The sequence below is a fragment of the Trematosphaeria pertusa genome, assembly GCF_010094035.1.
Source record: "Trematosphaeria pertusa strain CBS 122368 unplaced genomic scaffold BU26scaffold_4, whole genome shotgun sequence".
NCBI lineage: Eukaryota > Fungi > Ascomycota > Dothideomycetes > Pleosporales > Trematosphaeriaceae > Trematosphaeria > Trematosphaeria pertusa.
In genome coordinates this window covers 1406447-1428676 of record NW_022987215.1, presented here as the reverse complement: position 1 = coordinate 1428676, position 22230 = coordinate 1406447, and the positions used below count along the sequence as shown (strand labels likewise).

The following is a 22230-nucleotide window of genomic DNA, read 5'->3' as shown; positions in this document are numbered from 1 at the left end:
GGCGAGAGTAAGGCTCGTGGAATCAGTCGTCCTCAGCCTTGTTATCAGCAACCCCTGTGCCACACTCTCCTACGTTTCACTACAGTATTCTTGCCTCCAATCTAGAGACGACCCCCTAAAATAGGATCCTGCAGGCCCCTATTACCGTAGTGGTAGGATTGCGTATCGGTAGAGCCTCACAACCTGCCACTAGATAAAGCTTGCCTACGCCGTAAAGCTCCTGAAACGAATTCTCCACAAAATTTGCTCAAATGGAACTTATGGACGCTTTTGGCATTATTGGTGCTCCAGCCCGCGCTGTCGCAAGGATCCTCCTCTTCCTTCGTTACATCCTCTACGGCTACAGTGCTCTCAACTCCTGGTCGCGGAACGAATACGTGAGGGCTCGTTTTGGACTGCGATACAAGTGGCGGCTCTGGCTGCTTTCGATGTCTTCCAGCTACAGCGGCTTGAGATACTGCTCAATCACGGGTCTGACGATGATTTGACGAGTTTTCGAGACGCGCAATTGGATTCTTTTAGGCTTGTCGCTGTCGTCGTAAGTACCTGGTCTAAATGGAATATCGGGAAAACTCTGGTGGAATCAATAATGACTGACGGCTGTAGGGAGCACTATTGGCTCAAACAGCGATCTCCGCTCTCTCGCTGCCGCTTCTGGTAGACACGCATGGCTCGGCTCGGGTCATGTTCGTCATGTCCCTGGGACTGAGCCTGTTAGCAATCTTCTTTACTTGCGTGCAGCAAAGAGAGCTCGGTTTCGTTCGACGACCCAGTGATATAAGAGCATGGCTTTCGAACGGGATTAGGTATAACGCGGCAGATGGCAGTGAAGCATTCCAAAGCTCCATGGCAGCGCACCATCTCCTCCAATCCCCGCACGAGATGATGGGAGTGTCCATCACGGTTTTCATAGCAGGACTGGGGGTATACCTTGGAAGCGCCTGGGCCAGGGATTTGAATCTAGGCGTAATTAATGATGTGAGGCAAGGCAACGTGGCTGTTCTTGGAGCTTTTATTGCTGTTATGGGTTTTGCAAGTATGCTCTTTGGATTTCTTTTGGGGCAAAGGAGCGTTGATAATAGGAAGAGCTTAGGGTTGTTCGAAAGCCACGGTCGTATCGAGAAGCGTGAGTATTAAGGGAAAGTTGAAACAAGCGCGTGGGCCATTGGTTGCATGGAGACGGAACCTCGCGGCTTTTAATACATTGAAGGAATACTTGATCACCATTCCTAATTTCACATGGTGGAGTTTCGCTAACATTCCTTCTATACGCACATTCTCCTCTGTTCTATAGCATCCACAACTCCACATTCCCCCTTTTGCACTGTCACTGCACAACGCACCAACAACCTTTAATTTTGAAGACAAAGACGGTCATCGCCCTATTATTTCCTCATATATCATCCCTCGAGCCAAAATGTCCTCCTACATCGAGCATTATCCCTTAGAGAGTGACTCGACACGGTGGCGCCGTACACCGAGTTGACACCCTCACTCGCTATCCATGATTCTAATAACGCGCCTCCCGCACCAACGAATCCCAGATTAAGCGACTCCTCTCCATCAGACAACGATGACGAAGAACTTGAGAAGTATCGTATCACCCCAGTAAACCTCGTAGAATTCGAGTCTTGCCACGGCCGAAAGCGAATCTTCACCCGTGCCCTCCTCGAACAAATCGTGCAGAAGAAATGGCAGACCCTCGAAGAGCTTGCCAAACCAGCCGAGAAAATGTGCCTCAGCCCCATTAGCCACGAATCTCCCTACACTGGCGATGCCTGGAATATCTGGATGCCGCAGCCGGGAGATAAAGCAGACACCATAGGCATCGAGTATCTAACACGTGTGGAACTGCATCCAGACCACCACGGGCTGGCTCATCCCTCTCCCAGGGTCGAAAAGCTGCGTGAATATAACACTGGTAAGATGAAAATGAAGGATCAATGGATACCTGTCCCTTTCGTCTTCGAAGCATACGAGCGCCTGCCCTGTACAGTCCACGAGAACCAGGTATTGATGCAGAAATGGCATGCTCACCTGAAGCGCACACAAGAGCTCTGGCGCGCTAGTCATGCATACGCTGACGTTAAACAGGTCTTTCAAGCCGCGGCGAAGCTGGCAGTGCCGATCAAACGCATTGTATGCTTCGGACTGGGAAAGCTGAACACGCGGCCGGAGTTCTACGAAAGCGCGCTGCAGCATATGACTGCGTTCGATATCGCATCTATTCTAGATGGAGTTTATCACGCAGCTGATCCGTCCATCCCTGACATCGAGGTATTCGTTCAGGACCCGTGTTACACCCAGAAAGACCAAGTTCTACTTCGGACCCTATGTCCGCGTGTTCGCTTTGTCGAAGACCCATACGGCCTTCTTGCCATTGATGAGCACACACTAGTGATCGCTGCGTATCTCCCGCACTTCTTCCCGCTCTTGCAGATCGTCGCGGACATGCTTCCCCTAGGGTTCGGCCCTGCTGGGTTTATCATCGATGACATATATCTGAGCGATAGCCAGCAATGGTATGCGTACTGCAATCGGCCGTCACCTAATGTGCTGAGGATGCTGAAGGATTATCGGCCTTGGATGAGGGGTTTCGATGGGAAGCTTCTCGGGGCGGAGTTGAGGCGGAATGTTTATGGCAATCGCAATGGCAAGCGGTATTGGTTGGAGGCTATGCGTGTTTGGATTCGGCCGAGAAGTGGGAAATAGGAGGGGAGGGGAGGATGCGGATTGCATACCGTGATAGTCGTGGATAGAAAAAAAAAATACCGTTGGTATTGCTATCTAAATGAGCGACCCAGTACAAAACCATAATGTGTGAAAGAGAACATCCAAAAGAGCGTAAGATATTTAAAGCGATATGACATGCAGATACGCTAGCGAATGAACGAGCAGCAGGGTCGAAGCGTGCAATGCCATTTTCACAGGTTTAGGGCAGAACGGGTGAAACAAGAAGCAAATAGGAATGCCTGGCTAACTGAGCCTTTAAAGGAGAGAAAGAATAGAGACAAAGGAACCCATCAACGCTGTTGAAGCTTTTTACATTTCTCAACCTTCCTGTGTGGTTGATACGTCGCTCGGCACACGTTGAAGTGTGTCAACCAGAAGGATACGTTAGGCAGCGGGCCTCGGAGAGAAGGCACATTTTCTGTGCAACAATAAGCAATGATCCGGCTTGTATGTTTGGGGAGCTTACCAGAACTCACGATATCTACACGAATACACCGTGGATCTGATATCATCGAAGATAGGATGAGCTCCGAAATAAGGCAATAGCTTCAGTATAGCAAGCCGATGGGGGCGAAGTGGCTCATAATCTCGAAGCAACTTGATGTGATGGTCCACCCTAGCCCATTCTGGAAAATCCTCGGAGCAAAAAGAGCAAGAGACGGATCTCACGACAGTGAAAGGCTTTGGCACCCATGCACTTGTGATAACAGACCACAACGACCATCTTCCAACTCTTTGAAGCGATTCGCAGAACATACGGAAATGCGTGCCATCCGTAGCGATGTGGGACTCTTCCAAGTGGTGTGAAAAGGCTGAGGTCCCGTCTAGCAATTCTCGGCAGACCGGGCAGACAATGTTCGTAGAGGTTGCATCGTAACCGGCTACGAGTATTGCGTGCCTGTTCTCTATGCGCTCGTTGTACGGATGAGCTCGGAGATGCTCCTGCATGTAGAAGACTTTGATAAGAATGCCTCGACATGACTCGATGGGGCAGCTACAGACATCGTCCGGTACTTTCCAGATAGCCTCCAGGGCAACATTCGATGAGCCTCTGTCAATTTCGTGGTGTCTCCTTGTGTGGAGTTTGAGCAGTGGCCATGGCAGGGGACCAGTTCCGCATCCTGGTAGTGGGCAGATGCCTTCATCTTCGTCCGTGTGCGCTCGCCTAAAATGAAGTAGGAATTTGTCTGTTCTGTAGGAGGAATACTGGCATTGCTGCAACGGACACTGAAACTTCGCAGTCGTTGTATGCTTGGCCATGTGTCTCTGGAGGTCATACTTCCTGTTGAACGAGCCGCGATATTTGCAGCCAGGGTGCTCGCATTTCAGCCCGGTTTCAGTGCGCGCCGGTCTACATAGGTTAGAGAATGTTATACGCCGTTGATGCATGCTTCTTACTTTGACTTCTTGACTTGCTTGGATGAATCGTCCAGAATGACAGCGCCACTTTGGAAACGAAAATCCGCATTGGGGTCTAGATTGGTATGCATGCCGGTAGTCGTTGGCTCCCAAGTAAAACATTGCGTACTCGGGTGGACCTCTGAGGTACAGGGCAATGGCGTAATTTGCGAAGCTTTCTCGAGCCCTAGCTGACTGGTCGTCGAGGTGGCAAGGAGGCTACCATTTGCCCTCGTCAGCCCCTGTCCTTTTTTTTTACTCACCGGTCGCCCTGGTAGGCGCTCCGGTCTTGTACGTTGTCCTCGCAGGGATGCTGCTCCAGAAACAGACTGACCGCTTCGTCAAGGTCATAGTCGAGCTCCAACTGTTGGTCCATCGTGCAGCCGGGGCTGCAGGACGGCGGCAGGGGGCGTGCAGAAGGGCAAAAGGTCGGTGCGCGCGAGGAAGGCTGAGAATGCCAAGATGTGGGGAAAGAAGCCCCTGATTGGACACAGGAGGCCGAGAGGGACGGATAAGTGAGAGTGGGAGGGCAGAGGTATTTGACTTTCGAAGGAGGCGGCACGGGACTGAGGAAGTGACAGGGATGCTTTCAGTACTACACCGATGATGCGAGTTCCGTTCGACGTGGCCTTGGCTCGTTGCCCTGTTGACTCTGAGGGACGTGGGAACGTATCTTCTGGCTTTCTTCGTGCCTCCTGCTCCAGTCATAACCTGCTGTGTCATTGCGTTCCCTGCCCACCATACTCATCGATAAATCCTGGCCTATTCGAAGGGTTTGATACTGAGAGGTGATGGTTCGCAGCCTCGGTGTACCTGCCTGCCAGAGCGTTGCCAGCTCCGCTGAAGGTATGCAGCTGCCAATCATCTACGGAGAACTCGTGTAGCGATAGCAACTGAAGGATAAATATACTCTTGGATTGATGTGTGTATCGATGAGCGACTCTTAGTCAATATATTATCTACCTATGGTATCCCACACCGACGCCTCGTATGTGTGATCGAGGTCTTGGAGGTCCCGTCATAGTCACCACACGCCGAGCACCGCACTCGGAGTGTCGCCCGAGCATTGTTTTATTTAGTCTTCGTCATTGTAGCCGTCACTCACGACAGCCCAACCACATTGCCATCGTCGACCCCCACCCTCGCCAACGAGCCTCAACTCGCGTGCTTTCTTCCCTTCTCTCCATCGTCGTACTCGGAAGTCGTCACCAACACTGATTAAGGTACCATTCCGTGCCCAAGATACGCTGGTCACCTCGGCGTCGTGTCCTCGAATGAGCGGCGTACCCTGCTCGTAAATCGGAATCGTGTCAGCCAACATGCTGGGGTATCTACTGCCGGTAGAGGTGCGAGAAGATGCTCGTGAGAGAGATGGACGAGACGTCCGGGACGACCTTGGGAGCTCGGGAAGATCGCTCGCTTCTTCGGCACGGCTGCTATCTCGTCGCAACAAGGTTTCGTCGGTTGGGAAAAGCACCGGGCATCCGTCAGTGCTTCCAACAGCCAGCAGCTCCGCCTGGTCACCATAAGCTTTGCGAAGAGAGGCTTTCACATAAAAGGAACCAGCATGAAAGTTCCTGTGTCGAAAACCATAGATAGGGCCGAGGCCCTCTTGACCGACTTGGCAAAATCTCTGCTTCCCAGAGTGCGATACAGACAGCTCCGGAGCAACGCCGAGGACGAGATGATTGGTGGAGTATGCGTACACTGTGTTGTCTTTGCTAAGGGCATATAAGCGGGCTGCGTCGCCGCTGAGAGTAAGTGAGTTGATCGCAAAATGTCGATGCCGGTTGTGCGACTCCGGGTGCGTGGTCGTCGATATGGGCACAGCAGGGCCTCGCAGGGAATACCGTCCGCGTACATCCCAAAGTTTGATGCAAGTCGACGCATCCGACGCTGTCAGCAGCAGGTGTTGGCGACCGGTCGGGAGAAATGATAGAGCTGTTACAGAAATGTCGTTGCGTCGACTATACGCCTCGCTCTTTCCATTCGATATGTTCTTCGTCGTAGAGAAAGAGTTGTGAGTTGCGGTCAAGCAACTGTCTGCATGAGCTGCAGAGAGGGTACGGATGGAGCTCGCGTATGGTGCGTCCTCTCCCCAGGCGGAATGAACGTGAATCTGTCCGCCTTTGCACCTCAAATCCCAAATCTGAACGGCTCCATCGCGGCTAGATGTAGCCACAATCTTATCGTCATCAGGCTGGAAGCGCACCTGCTTCACAGACGACTTGTGCCTGGCAAGAACACTAACGCATTGTTGAGTACGAGCGTCAATGATCTGTGCAGTTTGATCTCCTGAGGCAGTAGCGATGTACATGTCATCGGAAGAGAACTGTACGTCCATGATTGCGTTACTGTGGGCCCGCCAGGCTATGTGGGCTTTGGCGAAGCTGGAGGGTGCATCGTCGTGGGCGTCCAGGAGATGAACCCAGCCATCTTCATCTCCTACTGCGACGAGCGAATTTGCTACACGATCCATCAGCAAGAGGCCCTCTGAGAATGTTGCTCTCCGGCGGAAGCTAGCAGAAGCATGGGAAATAACTTACTGTTGCAGGCAGCCGTGCAAAACGGAGGAGCACCATGCGGGAGCTCATGGTAGTCGTCTGAGCTGCTGTAGAAATCGGCGGTCTGGTCTTGCCAGGTGGTGCAGTGATCTCTCACAAAGCCGCGGCCCACTCCCAATAACCCACCAAATGACCGTTGTAGCTTCCGAGAAGTGCTGCCCAGACTCTTTAGGCGACGAATAGGGGTAGGATAGACAGGTGGCTCCTCGAGCACGGGCGGATCCTCGAGGATGGTGAACGGCGGTGGAGTGGTGTACTTCGCCCGCTTGGATGGCGATGATTGGGCCGGAGAGCTCTCAGGTGACAGGTACGGCGTCTTGCGCTTGCGGGAGTTCATTTGAGGCGTCTCCACGCGGTTTTCGACCATGACGTCGGCAAAGTTCACGGTCTTGCGCGGTATCCTCTGCGTGGCATTGCTACGGTTGATGGCAGCTCGTGTGATGTCCTGCAATTGGCGGCCAGAACTACTCAGTGTATGCGTCTTGGAAGATCCGTGCGTTGACGTTCGCGGGGTGAAAAAGCGCGTAAAGCGTTTGGGCGTGATGGGCGGCGGTTTCTTCGGCTTTCGACTGCCCGTTGTCGCGGCCGGCGGCGGAGGCGGCGAACTGGGCGGTTCTGATATTTGCTCGTGGAGCCTGCTTCGAGGTTCGCATGGCGACGACATATTTCCTAGACGTACATATACTCTATACAAGCAATTGAGCCGCTAAAAGGTAGGAGTAGAATGTCGGGCTCCTGAATGGGGAAGAAGGAAAGCGGTGAGGATGAGACGAAAGTCTGGCGGCGAGGTTGGAACGGCGCACAGGCCCGCACCGCGAAACGCGCAGCAAAGTCGCGACCCGCGTTAAGTGGCTGTTGAGTGGAGTGGCTCGGTCTGTCGGCGGCCGGAAAAACCGCGAATGCCGACCCCGCTCGTTTTTTCTCCCAAGCCCCGTCGAAGCTCCAGAAAATTTCGGGTTCTACAAAAACCGCTTCGCATAGCCGCAATGGGCGCAATAAAACGAAAAGCGGACCAGGCAGACCGCCCTTCGAAGAAAGAGAAGGGCACTCCGAATTGCCGATCTGCAAAGCGCCAGCGAAAGTCCGACGTCGCCGCAGAGCATACCACGCCGAAACCGAAGCCTGAGCGCGCAGCGCAACGTAGCATTTTCAAGGACGAAGAGAAGGTGTTTCCAAGAGGCGGTGCCAGCGTTCTGACGCCTTTAGAACACAAGCAGATCCAGATCAAGGCCAACCAGGACGTGCTTTTCGAGCAGGCCGGACTAAAGCGCAGCGGAGCGGATGCTCTGAGCGACCAGGGCTCTGACGCCGGCGCAGAGGATGCATCAAAAGCGTCTAAGAAGCGGAAGTCGAAGAAGGCTAAGACTGTGCACACAGAGGAGGAAAAGAAGCATAAGATTCGAGCCGACGGCCTGACATTCAAGGTGCGTTTCTGGGATTGCGCGAGGGTGGCGGATCTGACATCGAGTAGAAACTGGCGATTGGAACATTAGTTCTAGGGCAAGTCATCGAAATCACCTCGGAAGACGTCGTGCTCGCCCTCCCTAACAACCTCGTCGGATACGTACCGCTCACCGCAATCTCCGACAAACTGAACGAGAGGATTGAGAAGCTACTCAAGGAGGAGCAGCAGGGTAATGACGACTCGCACGGGGAAGACAGCTTCGAGGATGTCGCGCTTAAAGACATGTTCCATGTTGGACAATACCTGAGAGCGTGCGTCACATCGACCTCCGGCGACACTGAGCCTGGCGAGGTCCTGAAATCAAGAAGGAGAATCGAGCTGTCAATTCACCCGAACAGGGTCAATCGCGGTGTTGTAAAGTCGAATCTAGTGACGAACTGCATGATACAAGCGTCGGTCATCAGTAATGAGGACCACGGCCTAGTGATGGACATGGGTCTGGACGAGCGGAATATCAAGGGTTTCCTTCCAAAAAGCGAACTCGGCAAGGACGTTGAGCACGCCAAGGTCCAGGAAGGCGCGGTATTTATGTGCTTGGTTTCCGGCCTGAACCCTGATGGAAGAATCGTCAAGCTGTCGGCAGACCAGCAGAAAGCCGGGAATCTAAAGAAGGGAAACACTTTGGCCGAAGCTCCCACCATCGACGTGTTTCTACCAGGAACTGCCGTGGATGTGCTGATCACGGAGCTGTCGATTAACACAATCGTCGGTAAAATTTTGGGCCTAGTCGATGCAACAGCTGACATTATCCATTCCGGCGCCGCTCAACGAGGGGCAGATTTGACCGAAAAATACAAGACCGGGCAAAAGGTCAAAGCTAGAATCCTGTTCACATGTGAGGATGCTGACCCAAAGAGGGTCGGCGTGTCATTGCTGGATCACGTCTTGTCATTGTCCCATCGCATGTCTGGGAAGCCGAAGGAGAGGAAGAACCCTCTGGACGTTCTTTCAATATCATCTCTCGTGGAAGAAGCAAAGGTCAGCAAGGTGGACCCCATGCTTGGGGCCTTTTTCGATCTTGGCTTACGGGATGTGGTGGGTTTCGCGCATATTTCCCGACTCGCGGAAGGCAGGATCGACACACCATCAGAGACGTTCGGCCCTTTCCAGCTTGCCTCCAAGCATCGAGCTCGGGTCATCGGCTACAGCTCCATGGACGGCGTGTTCCAGCTGTCTTTGGAAGAGAAGGTCCTTGCGCAACCGTTTCTTCGTATCGAAGACATCAAGGTTGGCCAAATCGTCAAAGGCAGGATCCACAAGTTGTTCGCAGATAAGAGTGGGTCGACTGCACTGCTCGTCAGTCTCTCGGAAGGCATTATGGGCCTTGTGTCGGAGGTCCATCTTGCCGATGTACATCTGCAGCACCCTGAACGGAAGTTTCGCGAAGGCGCATCGGTCACCGCGCGAGTACTATCCACAGATCCGGGGAAACGTCAAGTGCGCCTCACTTTGAAGAAGTCTCTGGTCAATTCAGATGTGGAGCCATGGAATGATTATTCGCGCATCACACAGGATGCTACTGGTCCCGGGACGCTTGTCGACATCAAACCCACCGGGGCACTGGTGCAATTCTACGGCAATGTCAAAGCTTGGCTTCCGGCGGCGGAGATGAGCGAGGCCTTTATCGAAGATGCAACGCGACATTTCACGAAGGGACAGGTAGTCAATGTCCGCATGATCTCACTCGAACAGGGGGAAGGCAAGATGTTGGTCTCCTGCAAAGACCCTGATGCGGTCGATGCGGATAAAGAGAGCAGGTTCAAATCGCTTACATCCGGAGATGTTGTAAAGGGCACTGTGGTTGAAAAGTCCCTGGATTCTGCGACTATCGACCTTGGTCACGGTGTCAAAGGAGTCCTCCGAATCGGTCACCTAACGGACGGTTCGGAAAAGAAGGGCAAATCTACCATGGCCCGCGTTCGTGTCGGTGGCACGCTAGACGACCTCGTCGTCTTGGATAAGCATCAAAAGTCGAGAACGCTTACCCTCTCGAGCAAGCCTAGCCTTCGGAAGGCCGCACAAGCGGGAACACTCATTAAGGCGTTCGACGACGTGAAGGCCGGTCAGACCGTTAGTGGCTTTGTGCGCGGTATCATGCCAGACAAGGTTTTCGTTGAATTTGGTGGCGGGATCAGCGGCGCCGTCTTCAAGTCACAGCTAACAGAGGAAATGACACTCTCTCCTAACTTTGGTCTTCGGAAAGACCAATCGATCACGGCCCGCGTTACTCATGTTGATCCTGGCAAACGACTCTTCTGGCTTTCTATGAGACCTGACACCAAAGATTCCACTGCCAAGGCCAAGAGCTACGATTCCGCGGCGGAGGCTGCGGTCAATCCCGTCGATGCAAACATCAAGTCAACCGCAGATCTCAAATTCGGCACCACTATAGATGTCCTCATACGCTCTCGCAAAAGCACTCAGGTCAACGTAAGACTCGCAGACAACCTCCAGGGTCGAATCCATGTCGCAGAGATGTTCGACAACTGGGACGACATCAAAGACAAGAAGAATCCTCTTAGCCAATTCGAAACGGGCGCAATCATAAAGACAAAGGTCATAGGAATGCACAACGCAAGGAACTATCGCTTCCTCCCTATCAGCCATCGCGAAGGCACGCATCAAATATACGAGCTCACAGCCAAAGACAACATACGCAGCGAGTCCGACATGCTGACGCTGGATAAGATCACCCAGGGAGCTTCCTTTTTGGCCTTCGTGAACAACATTGCTGAGCGATATGTCTGGGCTAGCATCTCAGCTAATATTCATGGCCGCATTGATCTCTTCGACCTTACCGACGATCTTTCGCTCCTAGGCGATGTCGAAGAGAACTTTCCTGTAGGCTCCGCTCTCAAAGTGCGTGTCAAAGCTGTTGATGTAGCATCGGGTCGCCTAAGCCTGACAGCTGCGTCCACGCTTTCCGCCAGGTCTCTCACTCTCAAAGATCTGAAAGAGGGCTTGGTTCTTCCCGCCCGGGTGACTAAGCTTCACGATGCGCACATCATTGCCCAAATCAACGAGAATGTTGCAGGGCCCGTTTACCTCGAGCAGCTGGCTGACGACTTTGATAAAGCGAAGCCTTCGGAATTCAAGGTCGGTGAGATCATTAGAGTCTGCGTTACGGAGATTGATGTTCCGAACAAGCGGCTCGGTCTGTCAGCTAGGCCCTCGAAAGTTCTCAGCTCCTCATTACCGATCAAGGATCCCGAAGTTAAGGACAATTCGCAGCTCAAGGTTGGCCAGGTAGTCCGAGGCTTCGTCAAGAAGATTGCGGATAACGCCCTCTTTGTCCGCCTAGGATCGCACGTAGATGCGATGGTTCGGGTGTCTCACCTCTCCGATGCATACATCAAAGATTGGAAGTCTGAATTCCAGGTGGACAAGCTAGTCACCGGAAAGGTCATTGCAAACCAGGCAGATATGAGGAACCCGCAGATGAGCTTGAAGAAATCAGTCGTTGAAGGAGACTATGTCAAGCCATTGGGCTTCAGAGACATAGAGATCGGCCAGATTGTCACTGCAAAGGTGCGGCATGTTGAAAACTACGGAGTCTTCCTCGTCATTGATAACTCGGAGAACGTCAGCGGTCTGTGTCACGTTTCCGAAATGGCTGACAACAGAATCGAAAAGGGGACGGTGAAAGAGTTGTACAAGGAGGGCGATGCCGTTAAGGCGAAGGTCCTGCGTATCGACGCAAAACAAAGGAAGATTACTTTTGGCTTAAAGTACTCCTACATCAAGGGCGACGAGGACGGCGAGGATGACGAGGAGATAGATGATGCGTTGGATGCATCCGTCCAAGAGTCGGAGGACACCAATGTTGAAATCCATGCCGACCAAGACGAGGAAATGAGAAGCGTCAAGAGTGTAGAGGACGATGGCGACGCCATAGCCCAAGAGGCCACCCAAACTGGCTCCGACGATGTCGATGTCGCTGATGGCCCAAAGGCACCCGCAGCTGGTCTGAGTACGTCTGGCTTCGACTGGACCGGAGCTACGCTTGACTTTGAGGATCGAGAAGCTGCTTCTGACGATGAGGGGGAGGACGCAGGCAAGAAAAAGAAGAAGCACAAGAAGGCAACCATCAAGGAAGATCGCACAGGCGATCTGGATGCCTATGGACCTCAATCCGTCGCCGACTACGAACGTCTCCTGCTCGGACAACCCAATAGTGCTGAGCTGTGGGTACGTTATATGGTCTTCCAGCGCGAGCTCAACGAGATCGAGAAAGCACGACAGATCGCCCGCCGTGCCCTGGCAACCATGAACCCCCGCGAGGAAAAAGAGAGACTAGATGTGTGGACCGCGTTGCTCCATCTGGAGAACGAGCATGGTAGCGACGATCTCATCGAGGAAACGTTCAAGGAGGCCTGCCAGTACAATGACTCACGCGAAATGCACGAGCGCATGATCAAGATCTACATTTCGTCTGGCAAGCTCGACGTAGGTCCCCCAAGCACATCCCAAGCTGGGTAGAAATGCTAATGCTCTTACAGAAAGCTGATAACCTTTACCAATCTATGACGAAGAACAAGTCTTTCACTCCGACACCTTCTCTCTGGCTCTCCTACGCCACCTTCCTCATGAACACCATGCAACCCCCTTCGCCAACGCGCGCTCGCGCCCTCCTCGCCCGCGCTACGCAATCCGTCCCCGAATCCGAACACCGTTACCTCACGCACAAATTCGCTGCTCTCGAATTCAAATCGACAAAGGGTGATCCCGAGCGCGGCCGCACCATCTTCGAAGGCCTCGTTAGCACCTGGCCGAAGAAGTGGGATATATGGGACGTATACGTGAGCTTGGAGATAAGCCACGGTGGTGAGGAGAACGTGCGGAGCTTGTTTGAGCGGATGTCGAAGATGGGAAAGAAGAAGAGAGCCCAGGCGGTGTTCAAGCGGTGGAGGGAGTGGGAAAACGGTCTTGATAATGATAAGGGCGTTGAGAGAGTGAAAGCGTTAGAGGCGGCGTGGAGGGAGAAGAACGATGTGGAGGAATAGGGTAGTTAGGATTGTGTAAAAGCATTTTCATTAGAGCATCGGCGTATAGTGGTTGAAAACCTAAAGTTCTAACTTTGTTTCATTTGTCACGCGCTATCTAGAGGTGAAGAGCACGCCATCGCTTTTCACCTTTTGCTAAAACGATGTCATGGTGCTCAAGCAGAATCAATGTCATATGCTTATCCTCCAAAGGTTACTCAACTACGTTTGAGCCACGGCTTCCCCTTGAACGGATCCGCCTCCCTCGGCTTCTTGACTTTCTCCTCGCGCTTGCGCTTCTCGCCCGCCGCAACTAAGCGGTACTCGCGCTCATCGAAGCGCGACGGGCGGCTAGGCTCGAAGCTGCCGAACGATCCTGAGACGATCCTATGCGGACGAGTCGCTAGCATGGCATCGATGGACGGTCCTGGGCGAGTAAGCCGATTGTGTGCGCCGAGAGGGTCGATGCCGGCTGAGCCGCGGTGGTACATGGTGTCGTTTGGGCGGCAGGGACGGTAGGTGGAGGAGTAGCCTGCTGGGGTTTGGGCGGAGGGTGGTGGGAGCATGGTTGCGGGTGGGTGGACTACGATGTCGGGGATGGGGTTCGGGGATGGGTCACGTGGGTTTAGATCTTGGGCGAAGGCGGCGGAGGAGAGGGTTGATAGCTTTGGATACTTGATTGCTCGCTCATCGTCCTCGGACTCGGAGTCGCCGTCCTCGTCGCTGTCATCGTCTACGAGTGCCTGCTCTTGCTGAGACTGCGAGAGCGACTGGATCGTCTGATTGATTTCAAGCGTGAACTCTTCGCTCGTCTCAGAAACATGATCGTCTGCCATGTTCACGGGCGTCTCGACGTCGTCTGTCATCTTGTTCAGGTACTCCTGCGACAGCGCTTCCGCGTAGTCCTCATCCTCGGGCTCGGTGTCGGAACCTAGATCTTCCTCCGGAATGTCGATGCCGTACTGCTCCGAGATCTTGCGGCGCTTCTCTAGAAGTGATTTAGTATTGATTTGCAGTTGGTGGTGGGTGGCGTGTAAGCGCACCTGCCCTGTGGTCCTCCTTTGGTGGGAGCTTAGTAGTAGTGTTCGAGCTGGGTGGGTTGAGTGGGATCGCCATGCTGCGTGGAGGGCTGTTGGTGCTGCAGTGGGGTTGGGGGATGTGAGTGCTTCGGTTTTGAGTGGGGGAGAGAGTTTATGGGTTTGTGGCGGTGATATTGTCTCGGTATGGGGAACGGGCCATGCAGAGGATATCCGTGGTGGTGTGGTCTTGAAGCGGTAGGTGCTTCTGTTTAAGCCGCTAAGATACAGTCCTATTTGAGGTCTAGCTAGGACATTTCAGCGATCTATTCACCTGCCTGCCAAGGAGAGCAAAGGATCATAAGTTATTTCGAATCATTGCCATGATGTCCAGATGTGCGTCCCCGTGAATTTAGCGAAAGGTATGTCAGCGCTCCCAGCGACAGCGCTATCTGTCCGGATAGATACGCCGGAAACAGGCAGCCCCTTTTGCAGTGAGAGACAGTCTTGAAGTGTACCATGGGCTTGGTACTGCGCCTAAAAGCTTGAGCCATCCGTGTCTTAGTCGTGGTAGTACAAGACCCATGCGAGGCTAGTACTTGCAGTAAGCGGCATAGTCCAGCCTTCACTTTGACCCTCAGTAACATCAAAGAGGTCGACGTGTACTAGATAGTACGTACAAAGTGTGGAAGTGAAGATTCGAAGGAAGACGAGGGAAGTTGGAGACCTCGACGGATATTGACCGTTAACTCCGATCCACGTGACCTTATCGATAAACCCCAGAAACGTCATCCTCGGCTCATCTCAGAACTCGATGCCTTCGTCACGAACACGCCTCTTTCTCAGCATCTTCCTTATGAGCCTACTCGCTGCTGCCATCAAGCGTAGCTCTCTAAATATCTTCTCACGTCCAATCGCACAAGTATGCTCCAAGACCGCAGACGCAGAAGCCGAAGTAGTAGAAGCTAACATCATGCAGCCAGTAACATCGCGCGCCATGCATGTCCAATCGATTCCCATGTGTATGAGTACCTGCATGAGCACGGCGTGTAATTGCTGAATTGGGAACAGGGGAGGGTACGGGTAATAACTATGCCTACCTCGTGACCGATGATAAGTCGAAGGAGGCCGTCATCATTGACCCTGCGAATCCGCCGGAGTATGTTCTATGCCTGTGGCGATAGGGAAGCATCAATTGACTTGTATACTTCAATAGAGTCCTGCCAGTTCTAAAGGAGAAGACCGACAGCGGTGCGATCAAGCTCTCTAAGATCATTAACACCCACCAGTAAGCCTGCTTAGAAACACACTTAGAGCTTCGCTAAATCAGTGCTACAGCCACCATGATCACGCTGGAGGAAACGTTGAGATTGTAAGCTTCTCCAAGTGGATTCATGGACAACACTAATGGTTCCAGCTCAAACACTACAAACTTCCCATTATAGGCGGCAAGGACTGCTCCCGAGTCACAACCACTCCCGACCATAAGTCGCAATTCCACATTGGCGAGGGCATCAAGGTGACCGCACTCCATACGCCTTGCCATACTCAAGACAGTATCTGCTACTTCTTCGAGGACGGCTCCGAACGCGCTGTCTTCACTGGCGATACCCTATTCATCGGCGGCTGCGGTCGCTTCTTCGAGGGCAACGCAACGGAAATGCACAAAGCTTTGAACGAAGTCCTTGCTTCCCTTCCCGACGACACGAAGGTGTACCCAGGCCATGAGTACACTAAGGGTAACGTCCGTTTCGCAAAGAAAGTGCTGAACAACGATGCTATCAAGAAACTCGACGAGTTTTCGCAAGCGAACAAGGAGACTCAGGGGAAGTTCACGATTGGGGATGAGAAGGTAGGTTGATGTCCCGTGCCGCAAATATTATACCTATATAGTACGGAGCTAAACAGTAACAGCAACACAATGTCTTCATGCGCGTGAACGACCCAAACATCCAGCAACTTGTCGGCCAGACTCAACCAGTTGAGGTTATGAGGACGTTAAGAGAGATGAAGGATCGGTCGTAGTGGGACTGTCTGCTAGCGTTGCATCGGGTGTATTTTGTTCCCAAGATCAATGCTCGCATAAGAAATGGATGTCTGACTGACCAAGCCTCGAGACATCTTCACGAATGTTTAGCATTGTCTCGAAAAAGGTCACTAAAACTCAGTTACACCAAATCTTAGCGACCGTTGAGAATGTGTTTTCGTGACTCCGGAAACATTTGACGACCTAGTGAAGCGAAGAGTTGAATGGGGAACTCAAACTTCAACTATTTCACGTACGGCACGGATCAGATTTCTAAATTCATCCGGGCTACTGATTTATTCACGAGCAGTGGTTTAGGAAGAGAGAATCATTTCCACTATAATAACACACCTCCACGTCAGACAACGAGCATCGCCAACACACCGACCAACACGAACTCGCAACCTACACGACCTGCAGTAGGCATGGATCCAACGGAGAAGTTGGAATCTTCAAAGCGTAGATCTGCGAGTAGGTCGAATTACTCGACAGATCATCCGCAATCTTCCAGCCACACTGCTCCCAAACGCACTTCTTCGAGTACTCCTGCTGGCTCTACGTCAGCAGCACCCGTTTCAGATCCAACTATAAACAACCGCGCCCTCTCGGATGGCTTTTCGAATGGATCAGCAAGTGCACCCCAATCAAGACCTGCGTCGAGGCCTCATCAACGAAAAGTCTCAGCCTCGAGCACTGCTCAGCATCGAGATCACGCTACCTCCTCTCGGAAACTGTCCTTGAAGCATCGCAAGAACAAGGAGCCACTCTCCCTACCGGAGCACATCAAGCTTAGCACCGTCAACACCTTCCAGCAGCTATATGCCACCGTCGCGCCATGGGTCCTTGGAGGCGTGGTCATCGTTGGAGCCGGCTCAGTCATATGGTACGCTCCAACAATCGTGCTGAAGCTGGCATGGTGGTGCGTGATAGCAGCCGTTGGCCATGTGGTCTTCTACATGCTGTACTGGAAGTGCTACGAGAACCCTCATACGGAAGAAGCACCACTATTCAAGATCTGCGGGCACGAGCTCGTTGTTCGTGAATCCGGCAATGCTGAGCCTGGCATCGAGACCAACATCGCGGCCTACATCTCGAGTCTCATTGCGCAGATGATAGCCTATCTGCGCCAGGGGACACCGGAGGGCGAGCAGCGCGATGAACTCGGCCAGACTCCCGTGACGGCCTACCTCACGAAAGCCGCATCCATGACCCCTATCGTCAAGAAGGTCCGCTTCTCGCAACCACGCAATCAGCGGAAGGAAGAGAAACGCCCCCGATACAGTATTCCAAGCTCGTACAACTTTATACACGCCATTCCTGACTCGCGCCTACCATCTACCTCGGCCACCATCTCTCTGCCCCAATTAGGTGCTGGCGTGGGCCTCCTCTTCTCCAGCATTGGAACGTCCAGCGAGGAGCCCTCCCAGAGCCTCTCGGCCCGCGTCCTCATCCTGCGGATCCAAATTGGACAGGCAAAGCTCGGTGAGCTCGACGAGGTTACTAGCAGCTTGCACAGCCTATTGCTGGACCTCACCCCCGAGAAGCAAGACAGAGACAGGATCAACGCAGCCACTTTCGCAAACGCTCAAGCCCTTCAATCCCTAGCCTCCCGCTGCTCCCACATCCTCTACACCAAGCGCGACCAGGCCCTCAAAGACGCTTGGTGGCACGACGCCGTGCTCCCCGCCCACCTCAGCTCCATAGACATCACGGAGCTGACAGACTGGATCAAGCTCTGCCTCCACGGCCTCGCTACCAAGAAATCACAGATTCAGTCTCGAGTCGACACTCTGAGTGCGGAGCTCATGCAGATGCGGCTAAAGGGCAAGATGGAGAAGCTACCGCGGGGTAAGAAGGAGAGGGCTGAGGAGGCTAAGCGGCCGAAGGTGAAGATGGAGAGGGAGGAGAGGGAGGCGTGCGAGGTTGGAGTGCGTATCAAGGGGAAGGCGAGGGAGAGCGCGGCTTATAGTGGGATGGCGGGGGATTTGGTGGGGTGGAGGGAGCATGGGACGATGAGGGTGGGGCATGGGTTTTTGGAGAGGAGTTGGTGTGCGGATTGGTAACAAGGCGATTTGGAAATCGCGGGTTGATGTGCTTCTACATTGGATACGCTGGAGAGTAGCTTTTGCCTTCCTTTCGGGGCGGATGAAGCTGTAGAGGGAAATAATCATCACCTCTCGCGAATACATAACCCTATCAGTCCTGTTTACCCCTCCCCGAGGAAGTCTTGATTAGTGTTTCAGACGAGCTCGTCTCGCTCGAAGCCTGCGTGCTAACGACATGGAACGAAAAATCTAGCTCTCCAACAAGCTTCTTCACCGCCCTATTCAGCGTTAGTTCCTGTCCATTAAGTCACGCTCTCTAGCGGGTCTCACTTACTTCAACAGCCTTTCGATATCCATATGAATACACTTTGTACAAATCTGAATCACGGCAAATGCCGCATATCCGGGCTCCGCAATATGTCTAATACTCAGCACATCCCTATCCACAGCCTCCAACCTCTGCGCGAGCTCGAAAGACTGTGGTGCAGAGAGGTACGGCGGCAGTGGCTGCCCGTTGGTTATGCTGGAGGACAGGAGCGCGAGAAGGGATGTCACTTCGTGCGAGGTTACGTTTACGGTGGTGATGAGTTTGCGAAAGTCTTGGAACCATTGACTGGCGGAAGGGTCGGCGACAGAGGAGTTGAGGGATGGGTGGAGGAAAGTTTTCGAGGCGTAACCGAGGAGCGCGGTATAGTTTACAATGCTTGGGATATGTTAGCTGAGCGGGTTCAAGCTAGGGTTTGATGAGTGCTTACTTTGTCACGTAGCCGATGATTGTGTCGTACTCTTTTTTGGGGAACTTTCCGCCTAAGGGGAATTCCCAGTTGACCATCGCGGAGTGCGTCTTGAGGCCCTGGAGTGTCAACATTTGCTTTGCGAAGACCTTATTCCTGGCTTTCTCGAGCTTGTACCCGGGCGATGCCTTATCAGTCGGATCCCCTTCATCGCCCCTGATCCTTGCCATGACTGTCTCATGCATGATGGAGTAGAAGTTCGCCGAAAGATACAGCGCGCCTCCAAGCTTCTGTCTCAGCGCCGAATGCTCCGTAATCGGATACGGGAAGAATGTCCAAATAAATGCAACAGCGAGACCCCCAACAACGGTCGCTAACCGGTACGGACCGAGCTCGTAGATAGGATAGTACGGCTGCCCGTTCGACGACGCAGCAGTGACGCCAATCTTGCGGACCTCGAGCTCATAGCCCACAATCATAGTAGCTGTGACCACGCTGATGAGTCCCACGATGACAAGATCCGTGCGCTTGAGCGGGACGTAGAAGCCGAGGGCCACAAAGACCCATAACATTACGATGATACCGGGTGTTTTCTGGTCGGGAATATACCAGATCAACCAAGCGATTATCATAGCGAAAACCGTGCCGACGATACGGAGGAGGAAGGTGAAAATGCTTTGTCCAGCGGTAGGTGTCATGGAAATAGCGACCATGATCATCGCCCACACGAGGCGTTGTTCGACGAAGAAGGTCTGCGTATCGCGCAAATACGCAATGATGGCTATACTCATCGTCGCACATGCGCAGCGAAACCCAAATGCCGACTCTGACGACCTGAGGAAGCCCGACGTAGCTCTGACGAAATCGCCAAACTTTTCCCACGCGTTCTCAGACGGCAGATGCTCAGGATCCTTCCGCTTGTTGTACGCTTCGCCCATGGAGACAACCACACTGCCGCGGTCATAGCCTGCAATCGTGGTTTCGTCTTCTTCATTGGCATCTTGTGCGCTGAAAGTCTTTGCAACCCATTTTCTGAAGCGTCGCTTGCCGGGATGGATGAACTTGCTCTTCGCAAGTGCTTGGTCCTTCTCGTCTGCGAATTTGGCGAATTCGATAATCGCGCGGCTGACGGAGTTGAGGAGGTATACAATGTAGAGGATGAGATAGAGCTGTTGTTGATTGCGCTGCTGTGTATGGACAGGCCTCAGTTGGAGCTCTTCGGGGATGTCGTCCGGATGCTCGAAGAAGTCTTCGCGGAGCTTGATGCCTTGCTTGCCATCCAATGGCGCAATGTCGTCTCTTTACCCTTGTAGAAATCGTCGCTTTGCTTCTCGAGATAGTCCGCAAACTCCTTGTCTCCAGGCTTCACCATGTCGCCCTTCGCTTCCGTATCTGTCGCATCTTCTCCTTTCTCTTTCTTCCGTGGCGTAGTGAGCTGCAGTCGAAGAAGTACATGCTCAAGTCCTTGATCCATGGACTGTGTGATCGTAGTGAAGGGCTCATGCACGAACTGCATAAGTTCATTCCAATCGCCCACAACCTTCGGCCGTAATTCATCGTTTTCCTCATCAGTCTCCTCGCCTTCCCAGTGATGGATCTCGGCAAGCCGCTCAAACAGATCGATGAGCGATCCAAGACCGACCAACGGCATCATGATCGCCCGTAGGTGTTTGAAGATACTCTCGAAGTCCTCTGGCGTGAGTTTACCATACGCCAATTCACGCTTAGCAAACGGTAGGTCGCCATGGAGCTTGCCGTGTAGCTCAGTAAATGTAGACGTCAGCCTCTTAACAGCTTCGACCTCCGGCTTCGTCTTGGGCTTCCTGGGCTTGCCTTTCTCGTCTAGTTGGATGGTCGTCGTCTGCCGGAACATGTCCTTCGTCTCGAGGCTCTGGTAGTAGTTCTTATGCGCTGTCAACGCTCCTCTGAGCGCTGCAATATATACGGTAATTTCTTTTGTAACCACCTTACGACATGTGACGGGCATGATGAACAAAGATGTACCAGTAGCGAGCGCAAGGCCCGTCAGGAATGATTCGAGCAGCCGCTGGACAAAACCTTCCGCCTGCGCTGTGGTCTGGAACTGCGGTCCAAAAGTCGCGGCGACATTGACGAAGATCGCATACAATATCGTCGGGAATGTAAATTGAGGAAACTTCGCCTTGATCGTATTGGCGAGCCAAATCTGGAAGAACAGCCAGATGGCGCAAACTGCTGAATGCGACGCATTGTAGCGTTGCCGAAGCCCTCCTGCTGGTGTCGTATGTTCTCGCGCCTTGAGTGCAGACCAGAGCATAAGAAGACCCACAGCAGCTCCGATGCATACACCGATAACATTCATCACCATCGTCTGGATGAACTTCGCTCGAGGCATGATACAGAATCCCAGGATGGAGATTATAGCGACCAGGTACCCAAGCGTCGAGTAAGTTCTGGCCACCGAATCCGCCTCGTACATAGCGAGCGCAATAGTCGGTGGAACCGCAGCCTTCATCATCATGAGCGCCGTCCCCATATCCAAATCTAGCTTTTTCCAGGCGTTTGCAATCATGGACTGCTTCTTCTCTTTCTTTTCGCCACCATCTTCTGCCTCCGGTCTCTTACTCTCGGACTTCGCCTGTCTATTCACATGGCTTTGCTTCTCTTCCGCCTTCTCCGCTCCTGCAACACCCGCCTCTTCCTCCCGAGCCTTGTCGGAGCTGCTCGTCGCTGAGCGAGCCATTGCGTACCTCAGTTGCCTCCTCTTTCCACATCAACAATTGACGAGTAGAGTATCTCGACGAAATTGAAGACAGTGGCAGAGAAACAGCGAATGCGACTGAGGTTCAAACGCCCAACAACAAACCCGAACCTCGCGACCAACTAGTGGCAGATTCGGGGATCCACCAATGTCGTCAGCGCGCGAGCTGACTAGGCAAGCCTCGGCCTGTGCGACGCTAGATAAGCTTAGCCTCGCCTCGTCATATTGGACAGAGGAAATGCACGTCTCGGAATCTCGCGACTGGATACGGTTGTGGAGGTTAGCAAGCATGTTGACTGCTCATGTAAGCTTCTAGAGACCTAGTAGCCGACGCCACGTGCAATTCGCATGGCCAGGTGCATCCCTGTCAGTCGAGTTGAACGGATTTGAGGTCGTGGGAGGTTTGACGCGTTTGGTATTTTCTGCTCGGAGAACCTTATATATAACCCCGGGACATCTAGAGGACGTCTTGCATTTCCGATTGTATTCATGAATAGGGTTAGGAGCCCTCTAGGCGGCCTGATACG

The 22230-nt window shown here is 53.0% G+C and overlaps 11 protein-coding genes across 11 annotated transcripts; 5 read left to right on the top strand and 6 right to left on the bottom strand.

Annotated features, from left to right (window-relative positions):
- Positions 1–251: 251 nt before the first annotated feature.
- Positions 252–1137, top strand: BU26DRAFT_590563 (uncharacterized protein; the record flags this gene model as incomplete). Its single annotated transcript, XM_033834772.1, has 3 exons — positions 252–377; positions 440–538; positions 607–1137. The coding sequence occupies 3 exons, from the start codon at positions 252–254 to the stop codon at positions 1135–1137; spliced, it is 756 nt and encodes a 251-aa protein (XP_033687173.1).
- Positions 1138–1566: 429 nt separating this feature from the next.
- On the top strand, positions 1567–2712 carry BU26DRAFT_421735 (uncharacterized protein; the record flags this gene model as incomplete). Its single annotated transcript, XM_033823426.1, has 1 exon — positions 1567–2712. A coding segment is annotated over one exon (1146 nt), but the record flags the coding sequence as incomplete, so codon positions are not given.
- A 44-nt stretch (positions 2713–2756) lies between these two features.
- On the bottom strand, positions 2757–4626 carry BU26DRAFT_516855 (uncharacterized protein; the record flags this gene model as incomplete). Its single annotated transcript, XM_033828434.1, has 3 exons — positions 4132–4626; positions 3200–4084; positions 2757–3151 (listed from the first exon to the last, which is right to left on the bottom strand). Coding segments are annotated over exons 1-2 (971 nt in total), but the record flags the coding sequence as incomplete, so codon positions are not given.
- Positions 4305–5030, bottom strand: BU26DRAFT_252258 (uncharacterized protein). The gene has a single exon (XM_033821148.1). It carries the CDS (start codon positions 4852–4854, stop codon positions 4387–4389), a length of 468 nt encoding a protein of 155 aa, XP_033687170.1. The 5' UTR covers positions 4855–5030; the 3' UTR covers positions 4305–4386.
- Positions 5031–5042: 12 nt separating this feature from the next.
- On the bottom strand, positions 5043–7495 carry BU26DRAFT_479690 (Lethal(2)denticleless protein). The gene is made up of 2 exons (XM_033825674.1): positions 6678–7495; positions 5043–6597 (listed from the first exon to the last, which is right to left on the bottom strand). Exons 1-2 carry the CDS (start codon positions 7357–7359, stop codon positions 5207–5209), a joined length of 2073 nt encoding a protein of 690 aa, XP_033687169.1. The 5' UTR covers positions 7360–7495; the 3' UTR covers positions 5043–5206.
- A 161-nt stretch (positions 7496–7656) lies between these two features.
- On the top strand, positions 7657–13246 carry BU26DRAFT_452304 (nucleic acid-binding protein). The gene is made up of 3 exons (XM_033824789.1): positions 7657–8119; positions 8167–12606; positions 12660–13246. Exons 1-3 carry the CDS (start codon positions 7682–7684, stop codon positions 13161–13163), a joined length of 5382 nt encoding a protein of 1793 aa, XP_033687168.1. The 5' UTR covers positions 7657–7681; the 3' UTR covers positions 13164–13246.
- Positions 13247–13261: 15 nt separating this feature from the next.
- BU26DRAFT_252254 (uncharacterized protein) lies at positions 13262–14390 on the bottom strand. The gene is made up of 2 exons (XM_033821147.1): positions 14186–14390; positions 13262–14130 (listed from the first exon to the last, which is right to left on the bottom strand). The coding sequence occupies exons 1-2, from the start codon at positions 14256–14258 to the stop codon at positions 13361–13363; spliced, it is 843 nt and encodes a 280-aa protein (XP_033687167.1). The 5' UTR covers positions 14259–14390; the 3' UTR covers positions 13262–13360.
- Positions 14391–14461: 71 nt separating this feature from the next.
- Positions 14462–14827, bottom strand: BU26DRAFT_516852 (uncharacterized protein). Its single transcript, XM_033828433.1, has one exon. It carries the CDS (start codon positions 14710–14712, stop codon positions 14524–14526), a length of 189 nt encoding a protein of 62 aa, XP_033687166.1. The 5' UTR covers positions 14713–14827; the 3' UTR covers positions 14462–14523.
- Positions 14828–14972: 145 nt separating this feature from the next.
- Positions 14973–16183, top strand: BU26DRAFT_529362 (hydroxyacylglutathione hydrolase; the record flags this gene model as incomplete). Its single annotated transcript, XM_033830893.1, has 7 exons — positions 14973–15080; positions 15138–15180; positions 15230–15317; positions 15375–15446; positions 15497–15530; positions 15576–16010; positions 16073–16183. The coding sequence occupies 7 exons, from the start codon at positions 14973–14975 to the stop codon at positions 16181–16183; spliced, it is 891 nt and encodes a 296-aa protein (XP_033687165.1).
- A 113-nt stretch (positions 16184–16296) lies between these two features.
- On the top strand, positions 16297–18409 carry BU26DRAFT_590553 (uncharacterized protein). The gene has a single exon (XM_033834771.1). The coding sequence runs from the start codon at positions 16409–16411 to the stop codon at positions 18245–18247; it is 1839 nt and encodes a 612-aa protein (XP_033687164.1). The 5' UTR covers positions 16297–16408; the 3' UTR covers positions 18248–18409.
- Positions 18381–21685, bottom strand: BU26DRAFT_561926 (uncharacterized protein; the record flags this gene model as incomplete). Its single annotated transcript, XM_033832973.1, has 4 exons — positions 18381–18507; positions 18564–18932; positions 18985–20262; positions 20313–21685. 4 exons carry the CDS (start codon positions 21683–21685, stop codon positions 18381–18383), a joined length of 3147 nt encoding a protein of 1048 aa, XP_033687163.1.
- Positions 21686–22230: the final 545 nt, after the last annotated feature.